Source organism: Amblyomma maculatum, chromosome 9, assembly GCF_055883805.1.
Source record: "Amblyomma maculatum isolate TAMU_Amacu chromosome 9, ASM5588380v1, whole genome shotgun sequence".
NCBI classification, from domain to species: Eukaryota; Metazoa; Arthropoda; class Arachnida; order Ixodida; family Ixodidae; genus Amblyomma; species Amblyomma maculatum.
Window position 1 is genome coordinate 82114400 of NC_139352.1, and position 23597 is coordinate 82137996.

The 23597-nt window shown below is 45.2% G+C and overlaps 1 protein-coding gene across 3 annotated transcripts in view; it reads left to right on the forward strand.

The window, feature by feature from the left end:
- The first annotated feature begins 48 nt into the window (after positions 1-48).
- Eb1 (microtubule-associated protein RP/EB family member 1) overlaps positions 49-23597 on the forward strand; it is a 40907-nt gene continuing 17358 nt past the window's right edge. Inside the window, exons 1-6 of one of the 3 annotated variants that reach the window (XM_084579264.1) lie at positions 49-141; positions 8435-8610; positions 10669-10707; positions 11110-11216; positions 17219-17426; positions 21389-21510. In XM_084579264.1, coding sequence (XP_084435390.1) covers positions 8472-8610; positions 10669-10707; positions 11110-11216; positions 17219-17426; positions 21389-21510 — 615 coding nt within the window. In that variant the 5' untranslated portion in view covers positions 49-141; positions 8435-8471. Of the gene's footprint in view, positions 142-196; positions 315-1452; positions 1607-8434; positions 8611-10668; positions 10708-11109; positions 11217-17218; positions 17427-21388; positions 21511-23597 lie in introns of those variants that run through there. The other 2 variants (XM_084579266.1, XM_084579267.1) reach the window with 2 other exon arrangements.

A 23597-nucleotide genomic window follows, 5' to 3' on the forward strand; every position in this document is an offset into this window, starting at 1 on the left:
TTTAGTAATATTTTAAACTATGTTTTGCAAAAAGTGTTTGGTGATCAGTCCGGGACTACTGCGCCTCCTTCGTAGCAAGTGCTAACGGGCGAGCATCTGTAGGTTGTGCATTGCATTGCTTGTCGTTCCGTGGCAGCGCCGGTGAGTCTGCTTTTATTACCGAACTTGCTGCTTTATATTTTCCAATGTTTCTATCGTTCGTGAGAGCTTATCATTTTCGCGAGGGGCGCCTTAGCTATTGGCATTCGTAGACCGGCGTGTAAGGCTTAGGGACAGTGCCAACTCCCGGAGAGCTGTCATTGCTGCTACCTTCGGTTTGTATCCAGCTTTGCCTTGAGGCTGGCTGTTTGGAAGCGTTCCGTTATGAACTCGAAGTAGTGTGTTTTGGTCCACGCATTAGCTTGTTTTTGCATGCAGCTTGCCCTCGACGACAGGCAGGTGGATTTAAGTTCCACGCCTGTCAGTCGGGCCGACCAGCGCTGTTACTTCAAATGCTTGAAGGGGTGACGAATCCCGGCACTCGGCAGGAGAATGCTAACCACGTTCCATGTTTTATGCGTTTACTTGGAGCAAGAACCGGCGCGTGTTTGAAGTGTTGACACTTCAACAGCGTCGCTCGCACCGGTGTGCCGTTCGCCGCCCGCTTTCCTCCGTGCCTCGGTAGACTTCCGGTACGACCTGTCCGCGCTGTCAGAAACAAAACAAGCATCCGATGCTGCGGACGAGCATTCGACAACTTCTGCTTTTTCCGTTCTTTCTGGGAAAAACCACAGGAGCGTAGCGTAATGGCTTTAAACCCCGTCAGACACTGTTCCTAATCCAGGCGCTAACGCCAGTTCGGGTGGGTGGGCTTGCTCCAAATGCCTGAGCTCTGACCGGCAATAGACGCAGGTTTCTCGAGTGACCGTGAAAAACGAAAGGAATGCTTCCCCCTGGCCAGTATCAGTCACTGCGCACATACTGTCGGCGTAGCAGTAAAGCGCAGTGCACTGTTCAGGTGTTCAAGAGCACCTCGTTGGTTCATTTAAACGAGTGCTTCCCGTGACGTCATGCGCCGATGGCCGTTAAAGGGTTCCCCCCGCACCTCCTATAAAAACTTCGCATACTTTGCCGTGCTGAGCTATCTTGCGAATTATATCCCCCTTCGGAAGTTTCGCGAACTGTGTAGCGCGTAGTTTTCTTTACGGGTTATGGACCCGTTCGCTATATAAGGAGGGTCGGTCCCGTTGTGAGATTTGCATATTTTAGCACGCGTCAGCGCGCGCTCGCCGCCGTCTGCTTGGCTCCGTGCCCACGAGGAGTTGCGTTGGCTAGCGGTCTCATTTCACGCTCGTAGTACTTCTGCGCTATTGCTTTTCTTTATTTCCGGCCGCCTTGTCGGTTCTGCGTTTTCTCCGGCGTGTACAAGCGAAGACACTTCTTTTCGCCGACGTTCTACTTGCTTTTCGCGGTGCACGGTGTTGCATCGAGGCACCCTACCTGTATAGTTAATTCGCTTCCATACCACCGGTTGTGAAACCAGCGGAGTCTTCTTATCCGCGAACGGCGATGCGAGGCAGCTTGAGGACGACGCTGTTTCTCCCTCTCTCTGTGTCTGCCCATTGAAGTGAGTACCGACGCCTCATGAATGTCGATACTGGAACTGTCGTAACGCATCGCGTCTGTCCGGCTGGTGCTGGCAGGTCGAAAACGCCGTCGTTGGAAGAACATCTGGTTGCGCGTTATTGGCAGGGTCGTGGTTTCGCCGATACTCTGAGCTAAATATTGCATTGAGCAGACCCACTGGAAAGGATTTTTCATCTTTGGAAGGACCCTGGGACTAGAATTTTGTTGTGAAATAGTTTGGGGCTGGTTTGAGATCGTAGCCTGTGCACGTCAGAAATCTACTCAATTTATACATGCTTTTTGATGCTACTGGCTCTTTTCGTTATCTAAGCATTTTTGTACCCAACATTGAGCAGAATTGGCTCAATGTGGAGGCTGTTAAAGCACTGTGCTGTTACAGGCCTCTGTGAAGTTCGTGCATTGCAATTGCCTTGGTGTTTTTTCAGCAAGTTTTCGGATAAAAACAGGTGATGGGTGCAATAGTTCTCATGTGTCAATACTGGGTACTTTCTGCTGACTTGTGGTGCATAGTGGTTAGGGTTAGTTTAGGTTTAATCGGGGTTAACAGGATAAAAACTCTTCTGTGCTTTCTATTGAGGGAGTGAAAATCACTGATGTTTACTGCACAAGCGTATATAAGTATGTTAAATATTTACTTTGAAGTTTGTCCAGTTTGAAGGTCTGAGCTTTGCTCTTTTCTGAGCTTTCAGTTCTGCTTACATTCGGCGTGTTTTTCTGGTGTACTCACTTCACCCATGTGATAACCGTATCAATGGTTGCATAGAGGTAGAGGCACTTGCGTGCCATGGTGGTAATCAGGAGCATTGGGCTGTTATTTGTTATTGTTATCAAGGCTTGTGCATATCAGGCTGGGTTTATATCTCATAGCTGCATTCATGAGTTGTGGGTGGGCTTGCTGTTGTTGCTAAGTTATTGCTTGGCCCGTTGGGCTTGGATACCCATGTAGATGTGTAATGTTAGGAGATGCCATAATTATTATTGCAATGCTGACCTAATCTTTTTGTTGTGACCACATTAACAGTGGCAAGAATTTAATGTATTTTTCACTTTCTACTTAGTTGTGTTGTTCCGGATATGAACTAACACATTGAATAATTTTGTGATATTTAAGATCATTTTGACTGGATGAATTTGGTGCCTCTTTCATTAGGTTCTTTTTCGTTTCGTTGTGTAAAGGAATTGGCGTTTTCCTTCCTAATGGCCTTGCAGATCAGTTAAGTGCCCAAAACAAGCCTGTTTAATGCACGGAGAGAGAGCGCACATAGTGTAAAGTGTGCTCTACTTTCAGAGCTGAATTGTGTGGGTGTCTGCTGTGGGCGCCGTCGAGTCTCCGATCTCTACGGCCTCGCGGCACTCTTTCCAGGTCGTACGGGGGAAGGGGGGAAGGGAAGACTGTGTGTGGGAAGCAGTGGTGGCTTGTCTGCTGCCCTCTCGAGGTCATTGCTGTTTATCAAGTTTGTATGTTCGTGTGGTAGTACGGAGATGGCATGGCTTACATGCAGTTTAATTTACCCTGACCTTGCGTTCGTTTGATCACTATAACGGGATACAGCATAACAGAGCAGCAGTTGAAAACAGTCTATGGCTTGTGTTGTGCTTTGTTACTCCACTAATCAAAGCAGTAAGTGAACTCATTTCAATAGGGCACTCCCATCCCCTTTGATCATGAAATATGATCCGGTGGCAAGAAAATATCAAGATTTTCACAACATGCCTAGATTATACACACGAGAAACTAAACTTCGAGATCTAATGTAATATTTTGGAGTCGTGGTACCTTTCAGTGTCGTTGATCTGTGGCCTTTAGGATGTCTGTCATACTTGCCTTACTGCAGTGTGAATTCAAGTAAAAACAGCTTAGTAATTTTGGTTCTTAGGGTGGAACATATATGTGGAGGTGTCAAATTTAAAAAGCCATTTTCTATATTCATTTTGCATGCCTTGCTTAAAAGGTCCTATGTGACATGTGCTCTAAAAGGGTTAACATGTGGGCTCCAGCCATTCGTTGCACATAAAATCCATGCTGTAGCTGAAGCCAAGACAGTTGCATACACACATGTAGAGATGCCGCAAATGTTTTCGAAACAAGAACCACAAAAATGGCATAATTGACCATTGAAATGCGTAGACTTCAAGTGAGTGGTCTCTTGTGCACTTCCATCGTCACCTTCATGGCATAGCACTAAATTTCAGGCAGCATCTTAAAGCAAAAAGGTCCAGCTTTTTTGGTGGCTTTATGCCAGAAATTTATGTATGCACCTGTAATAAAACCTTTGGGATATAATTCTGCTTTTTGGTTAGTGTCAGTCACTGCTAATCAATTTTCGCCCCCAATGTCCCACAGGTGGTGGTGTCTGAGTGTTGATCACTTTAGGCCTGCACTACCATAGGGGAACGGACTCTCTAAAGCTGCTGTCAGAATTATCTAGGCTTAGATAGAAAAGACTCAACTCCTGCTTGTGACCCTCCTTATCGTATAGGCAAGCTGTACTGAGCAGCTGATGATTTGAGCTACTCACGAGGACAAAGCTATCTGTCGCTCCAGAACTCTTGCTTTCTAGTAGTCCCTGAACAAGCGAAGTCCGAAAATTTGAATGCTTATATTGTGAGCAGCATTGCTAAGACTGCAATTGATGATGTGGTGTGCATCAATTTCCAGGTTTTCTGGAAGGGAAGTTGGGTTTACAGTTCTGAAGTGGAAAGCTGATGTACAGGCACACGCAAGCGAGCCTAGATACGACACACTGAAAGGAGCATAGGCACCAAATTGTGGTTGCATGTTTTACATCTTGTTAATGCTTAAGACATTTCTTTAATGGATCGCCCCACGGTGACAGCAAATAATTTATAACTGAATTCTTTTCTTCCTGTAATGTATACCTTATCAATGTGTCCATTCTTTATAATATTGTGCGTTTGTAAATAGCCATTGATGTATTTTCATCATATGGCAAGTTTTTTTAGATTTGGTGATTCGCTGAACTGCCTGAACAACCAACAAGCATTCTGTGCTTAGGTGTTGGACAGGAAATGAAATTTTGAAATTATTTTTCTTGCTTTCGACAGCAGAGTCAATATATGGTAATTTTTTTCATCCTTCATGCAAACTCTGATGTCATAGCCATAGCCATTGCTGAACTGTTTAAAACGAAACAGGTGTGTGTAAAGAAAGAGTATAAATATAGGTATAAGCAGCCTTTAATACATGTCCACCGAGTTGTGTTGCACTACATCTGCAGGTAAACCATTGCAACCTCTAGTGGTGTGAAAAAATTGTTTCGAAAGTACTAATCCGGGAGGCGAAAGGTCCAACATTCCGACTGATATTTTCGAGAAGGCAGCTAATTCAGTGGATGAAAGTATGAAGACACCCCGGAGGGATTCCCATTTGATTATGATAAAATTACAGCCATAAATTTTTACAAATTCGGCGCCGAAGTTTTTCATTCAGCTCAGTGAAGCTCTGAAAGTGGTCATAACTCCACAGGAAAAATCTCGCGGCAAGAGACTAAATTCTCTCAAGTGCATCAATATGAATATGGTGAACCATATCCCGCACAAGCCAGGCATGCCCAAGAATTGTCCTGACATGAGCAAAATGTGCGGCCTCTTTTACGTTCTTTAGATTATCACATTGTAAAAAGCCGATGCGTCAGCCAGTGCTTGTAATTATGCTTTTAACCCGCGCTGCCCGTGAACCATCTTCTGAAGAAACAAACAAAAAGCACTGCCAGGTATTTATTTGTACGTTCCTTTTTTAGAACCTCTCCATACAGTGTACATTGATGGTATAGCTTGCGTTGCTTTCATGTGAAGGCTACATGCACATTTTACGACATTCAAGGACTCGTGGTTGTTTGAACACGAGAGTTCAGCACGCTTGAAATCGTTAGCTGTGTGTGATGTTTCCCCGGACACCTTTGAGTACAAAACGTAATCATCAGCAAACAACCTAATGTTAGACTACATGTCTGAAGAAATGCCATTAATATTGTTACTTAGCGGATTTGCTGGTTGTCCTGAGGATGAAGTGCGACGGACTCCCAGAAGAAGGCGACGCAGACGGGTGGCGAGATCTGTACTGTCATCAACGTTAGTTGTGCGGGCAGCTATCTGACTGTGAATCTTTCCGTAACATCTCTTGGTGGAGGTGCGGGGTAGATAAATTAAAACTGAAGTGGCCCAAAAACAACCTTGAGGCATTCCCAGTGCAACAGAGACCAGATTGGAGCTGATGTCGTTGATTGCCACCTTTTGTTTGCGTGATTGCAAATATTCAGTGTCTGTGTTTACTTTCATTTATTGTGTACATAGAATGGCAGTGTCACATGCTTTTCTGAAGCCCAGGAATATGCAACCAACTTGAATATTTCGAGTTCGGAAACTGTATCATGGTAAAATTCAGTCAGTTGCGTTGTATCCATCTGTTAAACCCACATTTTTTTTTTATTTTGCGTACGAGAATATAGATTTTTGGACCTTACCCCATGGTGTGATGATCGACGGTCGTGCTAAAGCTTGCTTAGGCAGAACTTGTTTTTTCGGCCAACTGTGGTTGTCTTTGACTTTCATTTTTCCTTTAAAGGAGTATAGACACATACATTTTCTGTTCTGGTATTTTTGCTTTAATCGATCCACAGATGTCCAAAACAGAGGGACTGCGACCCAAAAAGCCCCAGCACAGATCAATTAATTTATTATCTGTGCAATTATCAGGGCCAGTTTCAGTTTCAATCTCGAGCACGCGATGTCAAAGATACGAGAACGCCACACGAGCGCCTCCCTACTGGCAAGGTTGGTGATCACGTAAACACTAAATCTGATGACGCATTCGGGTCGCATTTTTCGTCTGCTTGCTGTCGCACGTGCAAGAAAATATTGTCGTCGAGCAACGCTTCAGCGTAGCATAATTAGTACTGCGACATTGTTTCGTCCAATAGCGTGGATGTTGCTAATATGCGAGAGCTGGCTGCTGCGTTAATAGCAAAGCGAAACAGGTCAAGCGGTGGCTCTGTGGTTAGGGCTCTTTACTGCTGAACTCGAAGACATAGATAGGTTCGATCACAGAAGCAACTACCGCGTTGCGATGTAGACGAAGCTGAAGCGCCTGTGTAGTGTGCGATGTCAGTGCAAGTTAGAGCCCCAAGCAGTCAATAAATTTAGAGCCCTCCACTACGGCGTATCTCATAGCCGATGTCATGTTTGGACACTAAACTCCATATCCCATATGAAAACTGAGTTATGCTCCAGCTAGCATTCCTTTGCTGCTATTTCTTTGGCATGTACGAGAACGTACATGCAGGATATAAAAAGGTGCATTATGCTTGGCATGCAGGCGCGAGTTTGATAGGCGCTATTGAGTTCCAGGGATAAAAAAACAAGACTATCCAAATACGGCGGTGTTCATAAATAAAGCGCAATAAATTTGCCTGTCGTTAGCTTGGCAATTCAAATGAATGCAGCGATGATTTGTTGATATGACTGGCGCAAAGCACGCAAACGACAACACCGAATAAAGAGGAGCGCATTGGAAGTGAAATTATGAGTCATACGCAAGAGTAATGTTTGAATTGCTTACAAACTTATTGTCACTAAGGGCCCGAAACAGTATTATTAGCACAGCTGCGTGATGACCACCAACACAGGTAGCGTGAACGTCAAACTAAACCCCATAACTAGCTAAACGCGGCTACCGGCAGGCGCGGTCGCGGCGATACCGCGGCCCTGCAGTCCCCAAGGAAGCGCCCGCACGGCGGCGCGCTAGTTGGCAGAAAATGGCCGCACTCAGGACCGGCTAAAATATCTGGTCTATAGAGTTTTCTTTAATTGAAGATAAGTGAAGTACCCCAGGTAGTCAAAATTTTTGGAGCCCTCGACTATGGAGTCTGATAGCCAGAGTTACTTTGGCACGTTAAACCTCATAAATCTATAAACCAACTGAGCTTCTGCATGCTAGACTCTCTTATTTTAGTGTGCAGTTTTTACTTAGTGATTTGGGGCAGGGCTTTTTCATAGCGTTAAAGTGCTGCAAGCTCCACGGCACAGGCGTAGCTGTCGTATGATGACTGGGCAGTCCTAGGAACTTCAGAACATGGGTAGGGCTATTCAGGATCATTCCACAAGCGGGTTTTCGAGGGAATATAGGAGGAAATGCATGAGTCAGACGTTCCATTTGCTTGTGGAAAGGCCTCTGTATGACATTTCCTGTCTAGCTCAGCTCGCGTGTCATATTTATTGGGACTACAGCCATCTGATAGCACGGGCAAAGAAAAGCAGCTGGTGGCCAACTTTGTCTGTTTAGACGTTGTGGTTATTAAACATGTATCCTGTGCTAACCTTTTAACTTCCTCTCAGCCGTTCTGATGCCGCTTGAACAAGTTTCTGCATGTTCACGTTTTCATTTTTTATTAGAATGAGTAGCAGTGCTATGAGATCTAAACTCTTGGTCTTCAGTTACTGCTATTCTGGCATACGGTTTCTGCTTATGCTGTTTTTTTTCCTGTAACACATTGCTGTGGCATATCCGCTACTAGGCTTAATGCATCATGGCTGCTGTATATATTTTTGCTCATTTTTTCTTTGCGGCAGTAGCTGCATTGTGGTGAGGGTGAAATTTACTAGGAAACAAACTTGTGCTAAGACTTAATTCTGACCCCCCCCCCCCCCCTCCCCTCTCCATGTGGTTGCAAATTTGGGGAGGGATGGGGCTTAACTGCAAAAGGTTTTGTAATTGAAGTTAAGCATTGAGTGGCAAGAATAGGTGTTTTTTTCACCCCATGTGGTAATATTTTGCCTGCGTGGCTTGCAGGTTTTCGGGAGCAGTGTGAACGCGTTCTGCCATCACCATGGGAGAACAGGGGCCCCTGTGTGTAAATGTACATGCCACCAATGCCACCACAGAGAACCTGAGCCGCCATGACATGCTCCATTGGGTCAACGACTGCCTGCGCACAAACTACACAAAGATCGAGGAGCTCTGTTCAGGTGAGGATGTTGGGAAGCAGTCAAATCTCTGTGCAGTGAATCGCGCTGGACAGCCAAAAATTTTTTTTTTTTTTTCAAAAGTATCATTGTAATGAAAAACTTGCAGTTATTAGCCAGTGGTCAAACCAAGGAGAGAAAATGACATACCTCGGCAGTAGACACTTGTGCGGACAAGCAAAATCTAAAACGAAAGTGTTGCACTAACTTCGAAGTTGCTTTATGTGAAGAGTTGCGGGCAGCGCATGTGACAGACTACCTTCCACTGCGCAACACCTCATTGGGTATGTCGTTGCATCGAGCGATGAAAAAAGTCAGTTCAGTGTGACCTCATCTTCAGTGTTCAATGAAGTTCCAATCTTGCCTCTATCTTTCCGAATGATAGCAACGGTCTATGGGGCAATGCCAAGTTGTCTGTAGAGATGGATTTGCTTTTCCCTGCGCCAATTTTTAGCAGTATGACCACTTTTTTCCTGCAACAAAAGCTGCTTTAGCTTCATCTTGGCACCATTCATTGTTGAATCTCGCACAAACTTCGCAATAAGGTCATCCACAACAAAAATGCCTGCCTGCACGCATGAGTGGCACTAACAACTGACCGGTGAATTTCAAGGCAGGTGGCTAGGCCTGCTGGCTACTGCACATTAAACCTCAGCTGTGTGGTGGCGCTAGGAGTTGGCACGAGATATGGGGATTATGGTAGCTGCAGCGCTCGGCATACACACAGAAATGGTGGTTTCTTTTGCACGCGGGAGTTGCGGCGCCGTTCATTTTAGCCGAATTCGTAATGTGCTGATGTTCCTTATCAAAGAACAGTAAATTATGTACGTTATTCTGAAATATGCGCCGTATAGAAATGGGTAGTTATGAAATATTTTACTTTAAAAATCCCCACCCAATTTAAATATTTTCAGTTATCGATTTTAAAAAAAACATTGCTAATGTGGTGTTTGTACTAGTAACGAGATTTGACCGTACTCTAGTTTACAGCAACTGTTTCGAAACAGCACAAGTACTATTTGAGCATTTATATGTTGTGCAGGTCTTTATGAGCAGCTGATAAACTTCACTAGAGAGCACTTGCTGCAATGTGTGCCACTTGGCTTCTTTGACATGTCAACTATCTGAATGCAAAAATATTGCCCAGAGATCTTGTAACTTCCTAAAAGTCAAGTGCTGCTCCTTAACAGGATACTGAGGACAATTCAGTTCAATTATTGTTCTTGGTAAAAATTGAATCCCTGGCTGTTTTTAACAACAAAACAAAATATGGGTCAACAAGCGGGATTTGATTCAAACTTGTGACATTCTGTCCGAAAAGGATGAGTTGCCGCTGCCATGAAACATGACAGTGTAGTTTACTGTGTTCCGGACCCAGAAATCGATCTCATTTCAAGCATTTTGCTTTCAATATGTTAATAATGGAGAGACCTGTTTTCAAAAGCGTAGCTTTTTGGGCTTGTTGGTGCATGAACATATTGATATTGCAGTGCAAAACAGACAAGACACGAGAAGACAGGGTCTTGTCTGTTTTGCGCTACAATATTGCTAAGACTTCTTTTGTCGATTTTTTGTAGCTATTTTAAAAGCTCCATTTTTTTTCCTTTGAGTGGTCTCTCTCTGATAACTGGAGACTATCAATACAGGCAAGCTCTTACTTGTCCACAGTTGTTCAAATTTTAGAGCATGAGGGCTCTGCAGTCATTTCGTTCATTCACTGCTGTGTGGGCTTCCTCCAGCTTTTCTTGTAAAGGCATCGTTTCTTGGATTGTCCAAACTATGCAACGCAAGCAGCTTTGAGCACATGCTTTTGGAGCTTGAGTTGGGACTGTGTTGAAGAGCTATCCATATTGCTTGAAAAAGATGCTTTGCCACTAAGAGTGTCTGCACAAGTGTAGCAGTATAGAATCGATTCTTGCATATTTTATAAACGGCTTCATTGCGAGATTTCATATTCTTTTGAATGGCCAGTCTGCTTGTGTGTTTGTTGGCCAATAGAGGCTGTTCTAGCTTTTTTTCGTACGTGTCGGTTTAGACAATTCTTTTTTTTACGGTCCACAGGTGCGGCTTATTGCCAGTTCATGGACATGCTCTTTCCCGGTGAGTATGCCGTCTTTACTGTTACTCATTGCATGCCTGCAATTAGTTCTTGCGCACATTTTTTTTTTATTTATTTATTGTACTTGTCGTGGAAACTTCTTAGAAGTGGTGATGCATGGACTGTGCCATCTGCAAACATGCTGCGCCACTTTTGGAGCCATTTCCCAAAAAATTGTTGATATACATGACTCAAAGCTTAATGTTGCATGTAGTCTTTCATGAGTCCTGTGCTGAGGCATAATTTATTTTTTTCTGGTATAATACCTTTGAATGCATTTGGTTCAGTAGCCAATGTTTGCTATCTGGTTAGGTGCTCCTTTGTCAAATTTTCGCACTGCAAATCAGTTGTCACTGTACGTCAGGTCATCAAATGTTTTCTTCTTCCATACTTACCTGGGGCAGGATCTGTGAGCTTGCGGAAAGTGAAGTTCAAGACAAACCTTGAACATGAATACATTCAGAACTTCAAGCTGCTCCAGGCGTCTTTCAAGAAAGTGGGTGTGGACAAGGTATGTCGCTGTCTTGATGGGCTGCTCTCCCAGCTTGAACATTCTTGTGTGTGCTGTGATGCAGTGGTCATTGACCTTGCATGCATTGTTTGGAGTGCCACAGGGGTTGATATATTCAGTCAAATCTTGATGTAATGAATCCTGCAGGACCGCAAAAAGTCGTTCGTTATTTTGAAATATTGTTGTAATGAAAAATTGGCAAATATAAGCCAGTGGTCAAACCCAGGTATGAAAATGACGCACCTTGGCAGTAGGCTCGTGTGTAGACAAGCAAAACCTCAAATGAAAATGTTGCAGTAACTCCAAAGTTGATTTATTTGAATAAATTATTTTCTTATGCCGCGTGCACGACCAACGCGACCAAGCACTATGTTACACCACTAAAGCACACACTCCTTCCACTTTTTGCAACACCTCATCGAGTGCGTGGTTGCACCGAGCGATGAAAGTACGGACTTCGTCTATGTGCAAAAAACATCAGTGCGGTGTTGCCTCTCTTCATTTCTCCCTGAAGTTTGAAAATCTTGTCTGTCTTTCAAAGGGCTGGCACGGTCGAAGCAATGCTAGTTGTTTTGCAGAGACCGATTCGCTTTTTCCCTGCGTCGATTTCTTGCAGTGAAAGTTGCGTTCCTATCTTGGCACTTGGCTGGCTTCAGTCATCGCCAGATCTTGCACAAACTTTGCAATAAAATAATCCGCGACAAAAAAAATACTGCCCTGTATGTGCGAAATGGCACAAACGACCAATCAGCTAGATAAGAAAGAAGGCAGACGGCTAGGCCTGCTGGCTATTGCATAATAAACCACAGCTTTGTGGTGGCGCAAGGAGCTGGCACTAGATAAGCTGATGATAGCTACAGCCCACTGACTATACAATTTTTTTCAGGCGAGAGTTGTGAGCTGTGGCACTGTTAATTTTAGCCGAATTCGTACTGATGTTCCTAGATTACAGAAGAAAAATTAAAATATGTTCATTATTCTGAAATGCGCTATTTTTAAATTTACAATTCTGAGATACAGTTGAATCCCGGTACAGCGAACGCCGCTTGAATTAAATTTTCGCCACAACGAAGTATTTTGCATTCCCTGTGAAGCTCCCATAGGACTTAAGGGGGGATGTGGGTCTTAAAATTTTTTTTTTTATTCTTGGTTCAATCTGAATAAAGCTTTACAGCCTTGTTCAGTTTTTCACACTGATTTCAAATCTGTAATTAGATTTGTGATAGCTGCACTGGTTCATGAAATTCTGAGGTTTAAAAGGAAACAATAGTGGTAATTTCTTACGGGACTTTTTGACAATTTTGCCTTTTAAAATGCGAAAAGCAAGTATGTGGCTGCAATGCCAAAGACATGCTCTAGGGGGTGATGCTATTTTTGTTCATTTTAATGCAATTTATAGGCAGAAAACTGGACCAACATTTACAGTGAATAATTTCGCTCAAATTTCCTCTCATTACTATCCTAATTTGTAATTAGCAGAGTAATGCTACAATGATATAAATAGCATCACCCCCTAGCATTTTTCCTCATGATTACAGTGATACCATATTTATTATTGTCACTCAATGACAACATAGAAAAAAGGCCCGTAAGATTGAGTGCGGTGTCCAAAAACATCGAACTGAGAAAAACGCATTTGAAGTTTTAGACAACTGTAACTTTTGCTAGAATGCAGGTACAACAATTTAAATAGCATCATTGTGTAGCCCTGCTTTTCAGAAAGAAGGCCATACTAAATATGTAACTGTAGCTTCTCATAAAATTGGCAAATCCCAGCCATAAAGCCATGTACGTACCCCTAGACCAGCATGAGAAACTGAATTTAGCATTTGAGGTGCCCGTTTCAGTGCCCTCCAAGATAAATAAATGCTCAAATTGTGTAAGAAAACAGCCCTGCCATAGACAGACAAACTTACACGAAGTTTAGGTTGAAACATGGTGGCATGTTTATTCAAACGGCTGGTCACTGTCCCAGAATAACTGTTCTATAGCAGACCAGGGCTATATGCAGGATCCCTTGCTGGCTTGTGTCGCTTAGCAAACCTTGCCTTGGCAGCACTGTTCTCTTGGTGTTCTTTCCGAGACTTCTGTAGCCTGTTTCTATCCTTCTCAAGGCTGCGGCGCACCAAGCAATTTCCAGCACTGTAACCGAGCTTCTGGGCAATTTGTGTGCTGCTTTTGACGGCTCCCTGGTTGAAGCGGCTGATAGCCTCAGCCACTGCTCTTTCAGTGCTGCGCAGTGAGGCATGCTGACTTTTTGGGACCTGATCCCAGATCATGGCATGGAGACTTTCATTTGAGTTCTGTGTGATCCCATCACTGCACCGCTTCAAGAGGGCATCGTCACTCAGCCTCCTAAACAAAGGCTCCAATGCCTCGCAAACGAAGCCAGGCAGGCTGTTTTTGTGTGGTGGCGGCTCCTCATTCATAGCCACAGCCCTGTTATATCTGCACCAAGACTCCGGGCCTTCAGGGCAGAATTCGTGTCTTGGTGCCTCATCCGTTGACGACATGTGGTGCAATGTAGCCTGGACTGCTTTCTGCATGCCCGGCACATCGTTTCTGTGGCTCCGTAAGGCATAGCCATAATAACTCGTGATTTTTTTAATCTTTTCTTGAGTGAGCCTTCCTTTCCCACCAAGTGGCTGACCTTGGGCTTTTTTTTTGTCGACAAGGGTGCGCAGGGCAGCTCCAATGCGTTTGTGAACGTGGTTTATACAGTCCTTTTTATCCACTTTTATGTACCCATATACTTCATCTTCAGTCAGGGCATGGTACGTCCGGCTATCCCCATCAGACAGCATTGTTGTGTATCGCAGCTTGTGTTTTACAAGCGACCGCCGAAACAAGCACAGGGCTGCTTCAACTTCCATCTGGCCAGCCTTGCAGTCAACGTTTTTTTGGCAAAGTGGGGCATGCTGGACTAGCCAGGCTGCATGTCCTTCTTCATTTTCTTTAGGGCCTTTTGTGCAGCCGAGGCAAAAGTTTGATAAAACAACATGGTCTATTACAAGACCAGTATACATCTCAACGATGCACCCCACACAGATGTGGGAACTGTGTCCACGAGTCAGCCAGGTGCCGTCATACACTACGTCGATGTTTCCTGGCGCGTTGCCGAACTCCGTATATAATTCCTTGATGCGAGCAACGCTAGCGGCCTCGCACTCGGTAGGGGTCGCAGTGCAGGCTTCTTGCATCATCTTCATGTGGCCCTGATAAGTTTTGTGATGCAAGCCGCGGTGTGATATATTCATCACGGCGAAAAAGTCGGACAGGGCTGTCGCTCCCTTGCCGATGCTGTGAATAGCTTTCATAGCGCGCACATTCACCTCAAAAGCAGTTATCTTGGCATCAGTCGCACCGGCCACCCTCGGAGATGAGAAACGCTCCTCGCGCAAGTCGCAAGTGCTACAGGACAGCACGAGCTTTGCACACAGCCCATACTCTGGGCCCGACTTCGATAAAGTCGCGCTTTGCGTGCCACACTCAGGGCAAAGCACAAGCCCAAGGAACGTGTTCACCGCGGCTAAGTCCACGATGACGAATTCCGTACAGTTTTCCTTGTCGCTGTCGCTTGCCTGCAGATCGATGTCTAGAAGCTTGAACTTGCGTTCTGTTGCGCTCTGCGACGCCAGATGCTCTTTCACGTCCGCAGCATTTCTCGCGCACTCGGCAGACTCACCAGCAGAATAAAATACTGTGTCGATGCGGTCTTTGATGCCTCCAGAAGCATCCGTTGACGGTTCAGTAACTCCAAATGTACTGCAGCTGGGCTGGCTAAGCAGAGAACAGGCCGGTTCAGATGCAACAGGCGATCGTGGTAGCGCGCCGTCGTCCGGGGCAGCTGGCGTCAAGGCAACGCCGTCGTCCTTCGGCCGCGCGTTCCATGGACGCTTTCGTTTCTTCCCGTACGCTTGACGCGTCTTCTTCTTTAGACGAGCGTCTCCAGCCATTCCGGCACAAAACAGAAATGTACTGTGTCGAGAAACACGATCGGAAACCAAGACGCGCAAAGCGGCAGTCACGGCGGCCAACGTAGAAAAAAAGAAGAAAAAGGCGTGACGTGCCGGTCGCGCCAGCCAATGGGAGGCGCGGAACGGGACGCTTGAAACGCGCGCGCCCCACGAGCCAATCAGCGGCCCGGAAGTTTCCCTCAGAAAACCGGCTAGGGCGGCCGTTCTGTTTGAGCGACGCCATTTTGAAAGGCCGCAAAATGCGCACAAAGAAACCAGCTTCGAAACAAGCCCAAAATGGCGCCGATCGGCCGGCTGCTTTGCTCGTGGCGCGCGCGGGAAGTTCGAACAAATTTTGTCCTTTCTCGGTCATTTCGGGGCTCCCTTGGTGTTTTGAAAACAGATTTTAGCGCATTTCCCGATCAAATTCAGCGTTAATAATTTAATGGCAGGTGCTTGAAGGTACAAACAATCCGAAAATGAGTTTTTCTCAAAATCGATTTTTTGGCTATTTTTGACCGTTCTAAGACCCGCGTCCCCCCTTAAAGGGACACTAAAGAGAAAAATGAAGTCGGCTTGCATCGATAGAATGCCAGTTTTGGTTAAAAAAAGCCGCTCTTACTGAAAACGGAACTGTTATAAAGTAGTAAAGAGGAACAGGAATACAGGTATCGCCGCCACAGCCGAAAAGGCCGAGGCGCGCAACTACAAATCGCGTGACGAGCAAGGGATCCCGGAGGCTGGCAAATGTCAACTACGTTGACAAGGCGGTAGTCTGTTTTGTCTCTAATGCTTTTATCACACGTAAATGATGGCGAAAAGACAACGTAAATGTTGCAAAGCAAATATAAAAATATACTCATTTCGTCCTCGTGTCAGTAGATGCCGCTAGTCTCTCAGCTAACATGGCGCTGCATTTGTCCACTTCAGTTTCCGTTATGTTCCGGCTCAGGCACTTCGTGCGTGCTTGGATAGTTTGGTTTGGACCTGCGGCGCCTGAAATAAGAGCTCGGAGCAGCAGATGCGCCACCTAAGTGCGTATCGAATGAAGATCAGAACTCTGCACGCGCCTGCGAAGTATTCTCCCTCCCCACTCGGCAGCAATCACAGTCTCCTCTTGCGTCATAGTGTCATTCTACCCTACTACGTAGCAGGAGAAAACAGTTTGAATTCGACCAGCGGGAACAAAAAAACCTCAACTTCTTATTTCAATATCTCTGCAATAATTTGATTTTTTTGCTGCCGGATATGCGGCGACAGTGTCACCAAATGCTGTTTATTAGATTTTGATAGCATATTTGAGCGTCTTTAGTGTCCCTTTAATGTGTTCAAATTTCCTCAAAAACTAAGTGCTTTACGAGCACACTTTCGCCTCTACGAATTTTTTGGGGAATTTTTGCGAGTGAGTGGCCTCTCTGTCTTGTCTTTCTTCAGAAGGTGGGCGCTGGAGAGACTTTGGTAAATAGTGATGTTTTTATTTAATCTTTTTTTTTCTGACTGCCCTATTTTTCGGATGCTTTTAGGGCCCTTTGTAGGCCCTAAAGATGGGTCGGCGGCTATGTCATACAGTCTTGCATGTAGATTCGCTGTACTTTCTGGCAGTTGGGGAGATTGCTCCGAGGTATGAAGGTTATCTGCTATTCCACACGAGCAGGATGAACGTTTTTTTTATGCGATGGCCGCTTGCTACGGACAAGCGACTGTAAGATATAGCGGTTCCAAGCGGCTACCTAGGACTCTTGTGCTTTGCCAGCCTTGCAATATAATGGCGCGAGTGTGTTGGCATTCTCTACTCGAAGAGGGTTAATCCTGAAGTGGCTGCCTTCAAATCTGTGCTGGTTGGGCTGAGGTGTGAAACTGTTGGAAGTGTGAACCTTGAAATGATGTGAAAACTGCAGATGTTTCATGTCTGCTTTGAGAGTGCCAACAGCAGTGCTTTGTCAGTTATTGTGATAATGTTTACAAATGGTGAATGAGCTGGTTTAGAGGATAGTGGCAGCGAGGCTCTGAAGCTTTCCACTCTGGTCTCTTGCAACACCTTTGTAGAACATCCCTGTGGACAGACTGATCAAGGGGCGTTTCCAAGACAACTTTGAGTTCGTGCAGTGGTTCAAGAAGTTCTTTGACGCCAACTACGATGGGCGCCCGTATGACCCCATTGAGGCAAGAGGCAGCACCTCCGTTATCGGCACGGCCACGTCTGGATCAACCTCGCGCATCGCGAACAACCACAAAGTTGCCGCATCAAGGCCAGGTGAGGATAGTGTGTGAAGTCTTCTTGGTTAATGGAAATTGTATGTAGGGGGAGGCAAGTCCTTGTGGCTAATTTTGATCTCTACATTTTCGCAGTTTTGATGACATTTTTCCGTGACTATCTGCAAATTTTTGTCTCCATACTGCTTTCTAAATACCTGAATCTGCGGGATTGACCCTTTTGATTGAAATGATTGGCAGAACTTTGATCGCCCGCAAGCCGGGAAATACGTTCTTTGCAGACCTCGTTTTTGTCCTCTGGCTCATGGTGGCCATTCCCACTTTGAGCAAGCCCTCAAAGTACAGAGCAGAGGAATGAAATAGAAAGAAATGTTTGCTGTTACTCGGCTTGAAAGGGTGACCAAAACTGCTATGGCTGGCTGGTGGCATTTTCTGCTGTTGAGTTGGTTGTGAAGCTAGGCCTAGCTGCCCTAGCCCCTTTGCCTCGCCACGATCATGGCACAGAAAGTGGAATATTTATATTTGTGTCATTGCTGTTATTGGGGCGTGGCATCGCTATGTCCTATTATCTGCAATCAATGACAGTGTCAAGACCTCATTGTTATTTTTTTTTTAGAGCACACATTTGATTAGATAAAATAATCCAGAATCCTTAGCCAGAGACTAATTGTGGGTCATGAAATGTATGCGTATCTACTGACGATTCAGGAAGACAAACAAACATCATATGACAGAAATATACGAAAGGAAAAAAATTCATCCTGCATTGATTGCCATGTTCAATCAATTAACAGTAATATGCCATGCCACAGATTAAGGATGCAAATAAAGTCGCTTTATTGAGATACTACTTCTGTATGAAGGAAAAATTCTTCATTGCTTTAAATGTATTAGGCGAAGATATGACTGAACAATGGTCTGATCACTGCGCAGTTATTGGTGCTTTGTGCGACAGCGAAGAGTGAGTGCGATGTCCTGAAGGAGCTAAGGACCGGGACCCATGGTTAGCACCTTTGCAGAGCTGAGGCGAAAGTAAATCTAAAAAGGCATGCATTAAGAAGTATTACACGAGCTTCTATCACAGCCTCATTCCTGGCTGACTTCATGCTTGATATACGATAAATGCACCGTTCATTCCACCTCATTCCATGTCAGGCAAAATATGCTAACTACAATTGAACTCTTTGTTATAAGAACTCTTATAAACAAAGTTTTATGTTTTGTACGATGTCGGTGCACATTAAAGAATCCCAGGTGGTCGAAATTTCTGGAGTCCTCCACTACAGTCTCTCATAGCCTGAATCGCTTTGAGACGTTAAACCCCAACACCAAACCAAACCACCTTATACTTATCGATTTCTCTGTGTATGTGGTCATCTGGGGACTGGGAGTTTCACAAAAGAAGTATATAGCTTGTGACACAAGCTTACTACCTGGTAGCTCTTCACTTTTGCCTGGCATAATGTCAAGACGCCATATAAATTCTACTGCCCTGCAGCTGCACTTGTTGGCACGTTTTTTTTTTTTTTTTTCCTACAAGCTTGGATCCTGGTAATTTCAAGTTGTGACAGCAGAAATATTTGGCAATATAAAGAGCTCCAAGATGTGCAAACTAGCCACATTTCGTTGTGGGCGGTACTCAAGGTGCCCGTGCACTAGACCCTTCCTCGGGTACGTCACACAATGCGAGTGATTTCAGAGTGGTGACGTTTCCGGTTTGTGCCGCAGACGCCGATGGGCAAAACAGTCTCCTGAATGCATGCGATCGCATAGAGATTCGCTGCGCGAGCAGCAAAACTCTTCATTGCGGGCATTGGGACCTTTGCCTCGACCCTGAATCGTAATGTCTACGAGCTGCTGTGCAGTGGGATGCACCAACCGCGCCAAGAAAGGCTGTTATACGCTTTTTTAGTTTTCCACGGGACTAAAATCTCCTGAAAGTGTGTGTGCATGCACTACGCAGAGATAAACGGAAGCCAACACCTACAGACCGGATCTGCGGAACTTGCCCATGCTGAATTGTTTGAGTTCAGCTAGTTTATCATTCACTGGACTTATTACATTATCTGGTGATTTACGTAAAACTGTTTGACTTCAGGTTGTTTCGTATCCATAGAATGAGGGGCTTTGAGAAGGCAAGCCGTAACTCATTCTTTAGCTTCTTCGTTAACATTTGTTCATGCTTCCTCAAAAAGGGTGCTCAACTCAACCTCTGTTGGTCTCATTTATATGCAGCTCATCTCAAATGGCAAGTAACAACTAGTAAGGTATGTTGTCAGAGAGTTTAAGCTGAAACTGAGGTAATGAAGATCAAGTAGTTAGAGGGAATAAAAAAATGTTACATGCACTTTCCCGAAACTTGTTGTTCCACTCACAAAGCTGTGAAGTACGTAGTAGACCGAGTGAGTCCAGATGAGACGAGCACTTTCACTTTGAAGAGTAAATAAGCCACATGCGTGCAAGCTTCTCCTAAGCTACTACTGTTAAATGTGAAGCATTACAAGAGCGCGCACACTGTGAAACTTTTAGATTACCAATCGAGCTATTGCAGCAACTAAAGTGCCAGAACCCCTAGAAAAACGTTCAGCGTGCATAGGGACGGTAGAGGGTACTAAACATTTTAATTGTAGCAAACTGGTAGCATATGTACGACTTACAAGTGTAAAGGCTAGACTTGCAAGCGTAAAGGCTAGATAGGCAGGGTCTGAAGTGCTCATGCGGCATATGGGTTGTGAGGCACGTCGCATAGCATGGATCCGGAGCACCTAGGCCACCTAAGGCCTGGCACTGCACGACACAAGAGCGCACTTTAAACTTTGGCCCCATCGATAAGTGGCCGCCGCTGCAATCGCGGCCGGAATCGAACCAGCGACGTCGAAAACCGTATAACACGATCAAAACATGCGAGATCCTGCGTTCTGCGCATCGCAGGCTGATTTCATGTGTCAATGATATATTCTGGTGGGACGATTTGCGTGTAATGCACTTCCAATCTGCCGCATGCATTCATTATCCTGCTGATCAAAGTAACCTGTTAAAACGCTATTGCTCGACGTCACATAGAACACAGCTTACCCGGCCATGCATGTGCAGTGGGCTGCCTGTACGGTTCCTTCCTCATGCAAAAGCAAGCGTCATATAGCTCGCCGGTAGTTCTTAAAAAGCAGGACTTTAAGCCAGTGTCGGCAATGAAAACTTGGCGAACATGCCCTTCCGCTGCAAGAACGTAAGCCTTCAAAAAGCGATAGAACTGCAAGCTATCCGTGGTGTAGCTACGGCCGGGCGTCTAAACAAGTTACACGCATATGTCACTAAAACGAATATTTGGCCACAATTTGGGGTCATTTTTCCAGTCCTTCAAAACTAAGGGGTCGGGGTATCGGTCCCCGTCAACTACTAACTTTTCAACTTACCGCCGACGAGCTATTTCAGGCAATAACATCGCGTACTCGGACAGCTCTATCGGTTTGGAACACACGGGAACGCATTGCATGCTAGTCGGGACAAGGAATGGGCCTTGGTCGAGACCACGGTGTAAGAAATAATCGAGACTCTAGCGTGCGCCGCTGCATTCAGTACGGCGGCGGCCGAGAAAAACAACAGATTTTGCCCATCGCCGCTGCATCGGAGAGCGCTGCAGTCGCCGCACGTGCGTTCCGTGACGTTACGTTGTTTACTCAAGGGAGAGGTCTCTTCGCGATGACAGTAGTGCACGGTAAAGAACCTCAGGTGATCAAAATTATCGTAGCCTAAGTCGCTTCGGGACATTAGAACCTCATAAACTGAACCCCGACAGATGTTTACGAAACACAAGAGCCGAGAGAAGGGAAGTGATTTTTTTCCTGACAGCTCAGAATCTTAAAGTGCAGCGTGCACTTATGGTTAGAGAGCGAAAATGTGCAGTCGAGCTGACTGCGCTGTATTTTGGCATGGGTTCAGTTTCGAGAAAGTGTGGCGAGCGTGGCTGCTGCTGACATCCTTCATCCTGAATCATCTTTGCAGTGCATGCCACCAAGCCCATGACGCGCAACACTCCAGTGTCCAAGCCCATCGGAGCCGCAACGCGGATAACGGGTAGCACAGGCGCGGGAGACTCTCACAGGCTGGAGGAGCTCACAAGCCAGGTGAGACGTGCTCTTAATATCTTGTTGGAATTACTTGGGTCGGACTGCAGTCGATGCCGGCTGCAGCGAAATCTGCTCGACCTGCGAAAAACTTTGCTGAAGCAGAGCTTCATTGTAGTGAGGTGGGACGGGAACAGTGCCAGGTTTGATTGGTTGGTTCACGAATGCAGTTTACCGTAGAAACCCGCATGTGATACGGATCCTCGTATAATACAGTGCAGTCCACTTATAACGGTGTTGAGAAAATCGGAAAATCCGATTGTTATAACCAGTTTCATTATATCTGGACTGGTGAAAAGAAAGAAAAAACAAGCAAAAAGGCATGCCCACATATTTCCTCATGCAAGTAGACTTGCCTGCTTGCCAGTGATGAGTGAATCGGACAGGAAAACACGAATTATCGGGAAACGCACTGAACACTTTATTACAGGGTACATAAATAGCCTTAAGGGGGGACACCCCTCTTAAAACTTTTTTCCTTATTTATGGGTGGATCTGACTGAAACTTGCACCATTAATGTACTTTTGCATGCTGATTTCAAATATCTGATTAGTTTTCTTGTAGATGAAATAGCTTTCAAAATAATCCCTAATTCATGTTCTTCGTTTGGAGGTGAGTTAATTACTAAACACTTTATGGCATGAGGAGAATAGCCCTGCCAGAGTGATCTAGAAGGATCATAGAGTGCCGCTAGTCATGAATTAACGTGGTAGAAGAATTTGAACCAAAGTTACAATAAGTCAAACTTTTATGAATAAAAGCCCAGGTTGGCACCTAAGATTGATAATTAATTCGGTAAATGTTGCCGCATAATAACTGTACATATTTTTGTCCTACGGCACTGTCGAAGGTTTTCTCTTTCTAACAAGACAAGAATGAGAGCTATAGCACAAATAGACTAAGAGATATCTCTCCTCCAAAATTGCAGCACCCTCAAAATTGCAGTTTTGAGAAAACGAGGAAAAACACTTCACAGCATGTAGGTGTAAATTATGTCAATGATTGATATGTCAACAAGATCAGAAACAGGTGGAAAGTGATCTGAAGCGAAAATTAATGGCCTATGCCAATTTGAGCCAAAGTTACGCAATAGGAAACGCTTGAAAGGAAAATTCCATTTGGGTACCGAAGACAACATAACCTTCTCAGCAAATTTTCTTTTGTCGTCACTGCATTTACCTTGGTTTCATGAGACTCGCAGGATTCCCTTTCTAGAAAAAAATTTTTTAAAGCAATAGCAAGAACAGGACCAGAGATATTGATCTTTAAAAAATGCAACACTATCAAAATTGGGGGATTGTCGGAAGCACTCAAGCCTCACGGCATTTAATCAGGAAGGGCAACCCCAAAGACCTCATGCTATTAAAATGCACCAGGAGCATAGTCGGGGTGCATGCTGTCGCGGTGTTTTCTTTTTTCTGTTTTAGCAACGCCAAGCGAAGCCGCCCGCTTCTTTGCAGAACGTACGCTACGGTGCAAGTCCTTTTCTTCAGCTCTCCTGGACCCAGTTGCTGTCACATTTGTACTGCATTCTTGCAGAATTGCTGCTGCTGTATGCTTGCAGCCGGCATTGAAGCGCAGCACAGCTTCTGCTGTGGCTGCTTCCACAGCAAACAGTGATGAGTGCCGCTCTTTGTGGATCAAGGTCCAGATGACCGAGTGGAAGCTTTCGTTCGAGTTCTGGGTCTTCCCCCGAATGCACCTCTGCAGCAGGCTCTTCTCTGATAAACGACTATAAACAGGCAAAAGAGCATCAGCCACATCTCTTGGCAGACTGTAATTGTGCTTTGGTGCAGGCTCCTCTTTTGCCTTTGCAGCGTTGTGGCGGCACCATGACTTCTCACCGGTAGGACACAAACTGTGTTTGGGGCAGTCATCAGTAGATGTGATGTGGTAATATGTCGCCATCACAGCTCGCTGCATGGCATCCACATCACCTACATTTGATCGAAGCGCTCGGCCATAATATATTGCCAGCTTGTCAACTAGATCAGCTGTCAGCCTTCCTCTGCCACCAAGACTTTGCTTCCCTGCACCCTTGTGTCTCTGCAAGAGGTTGCGCAAAGCTGCTCCCATACGCTTGTGC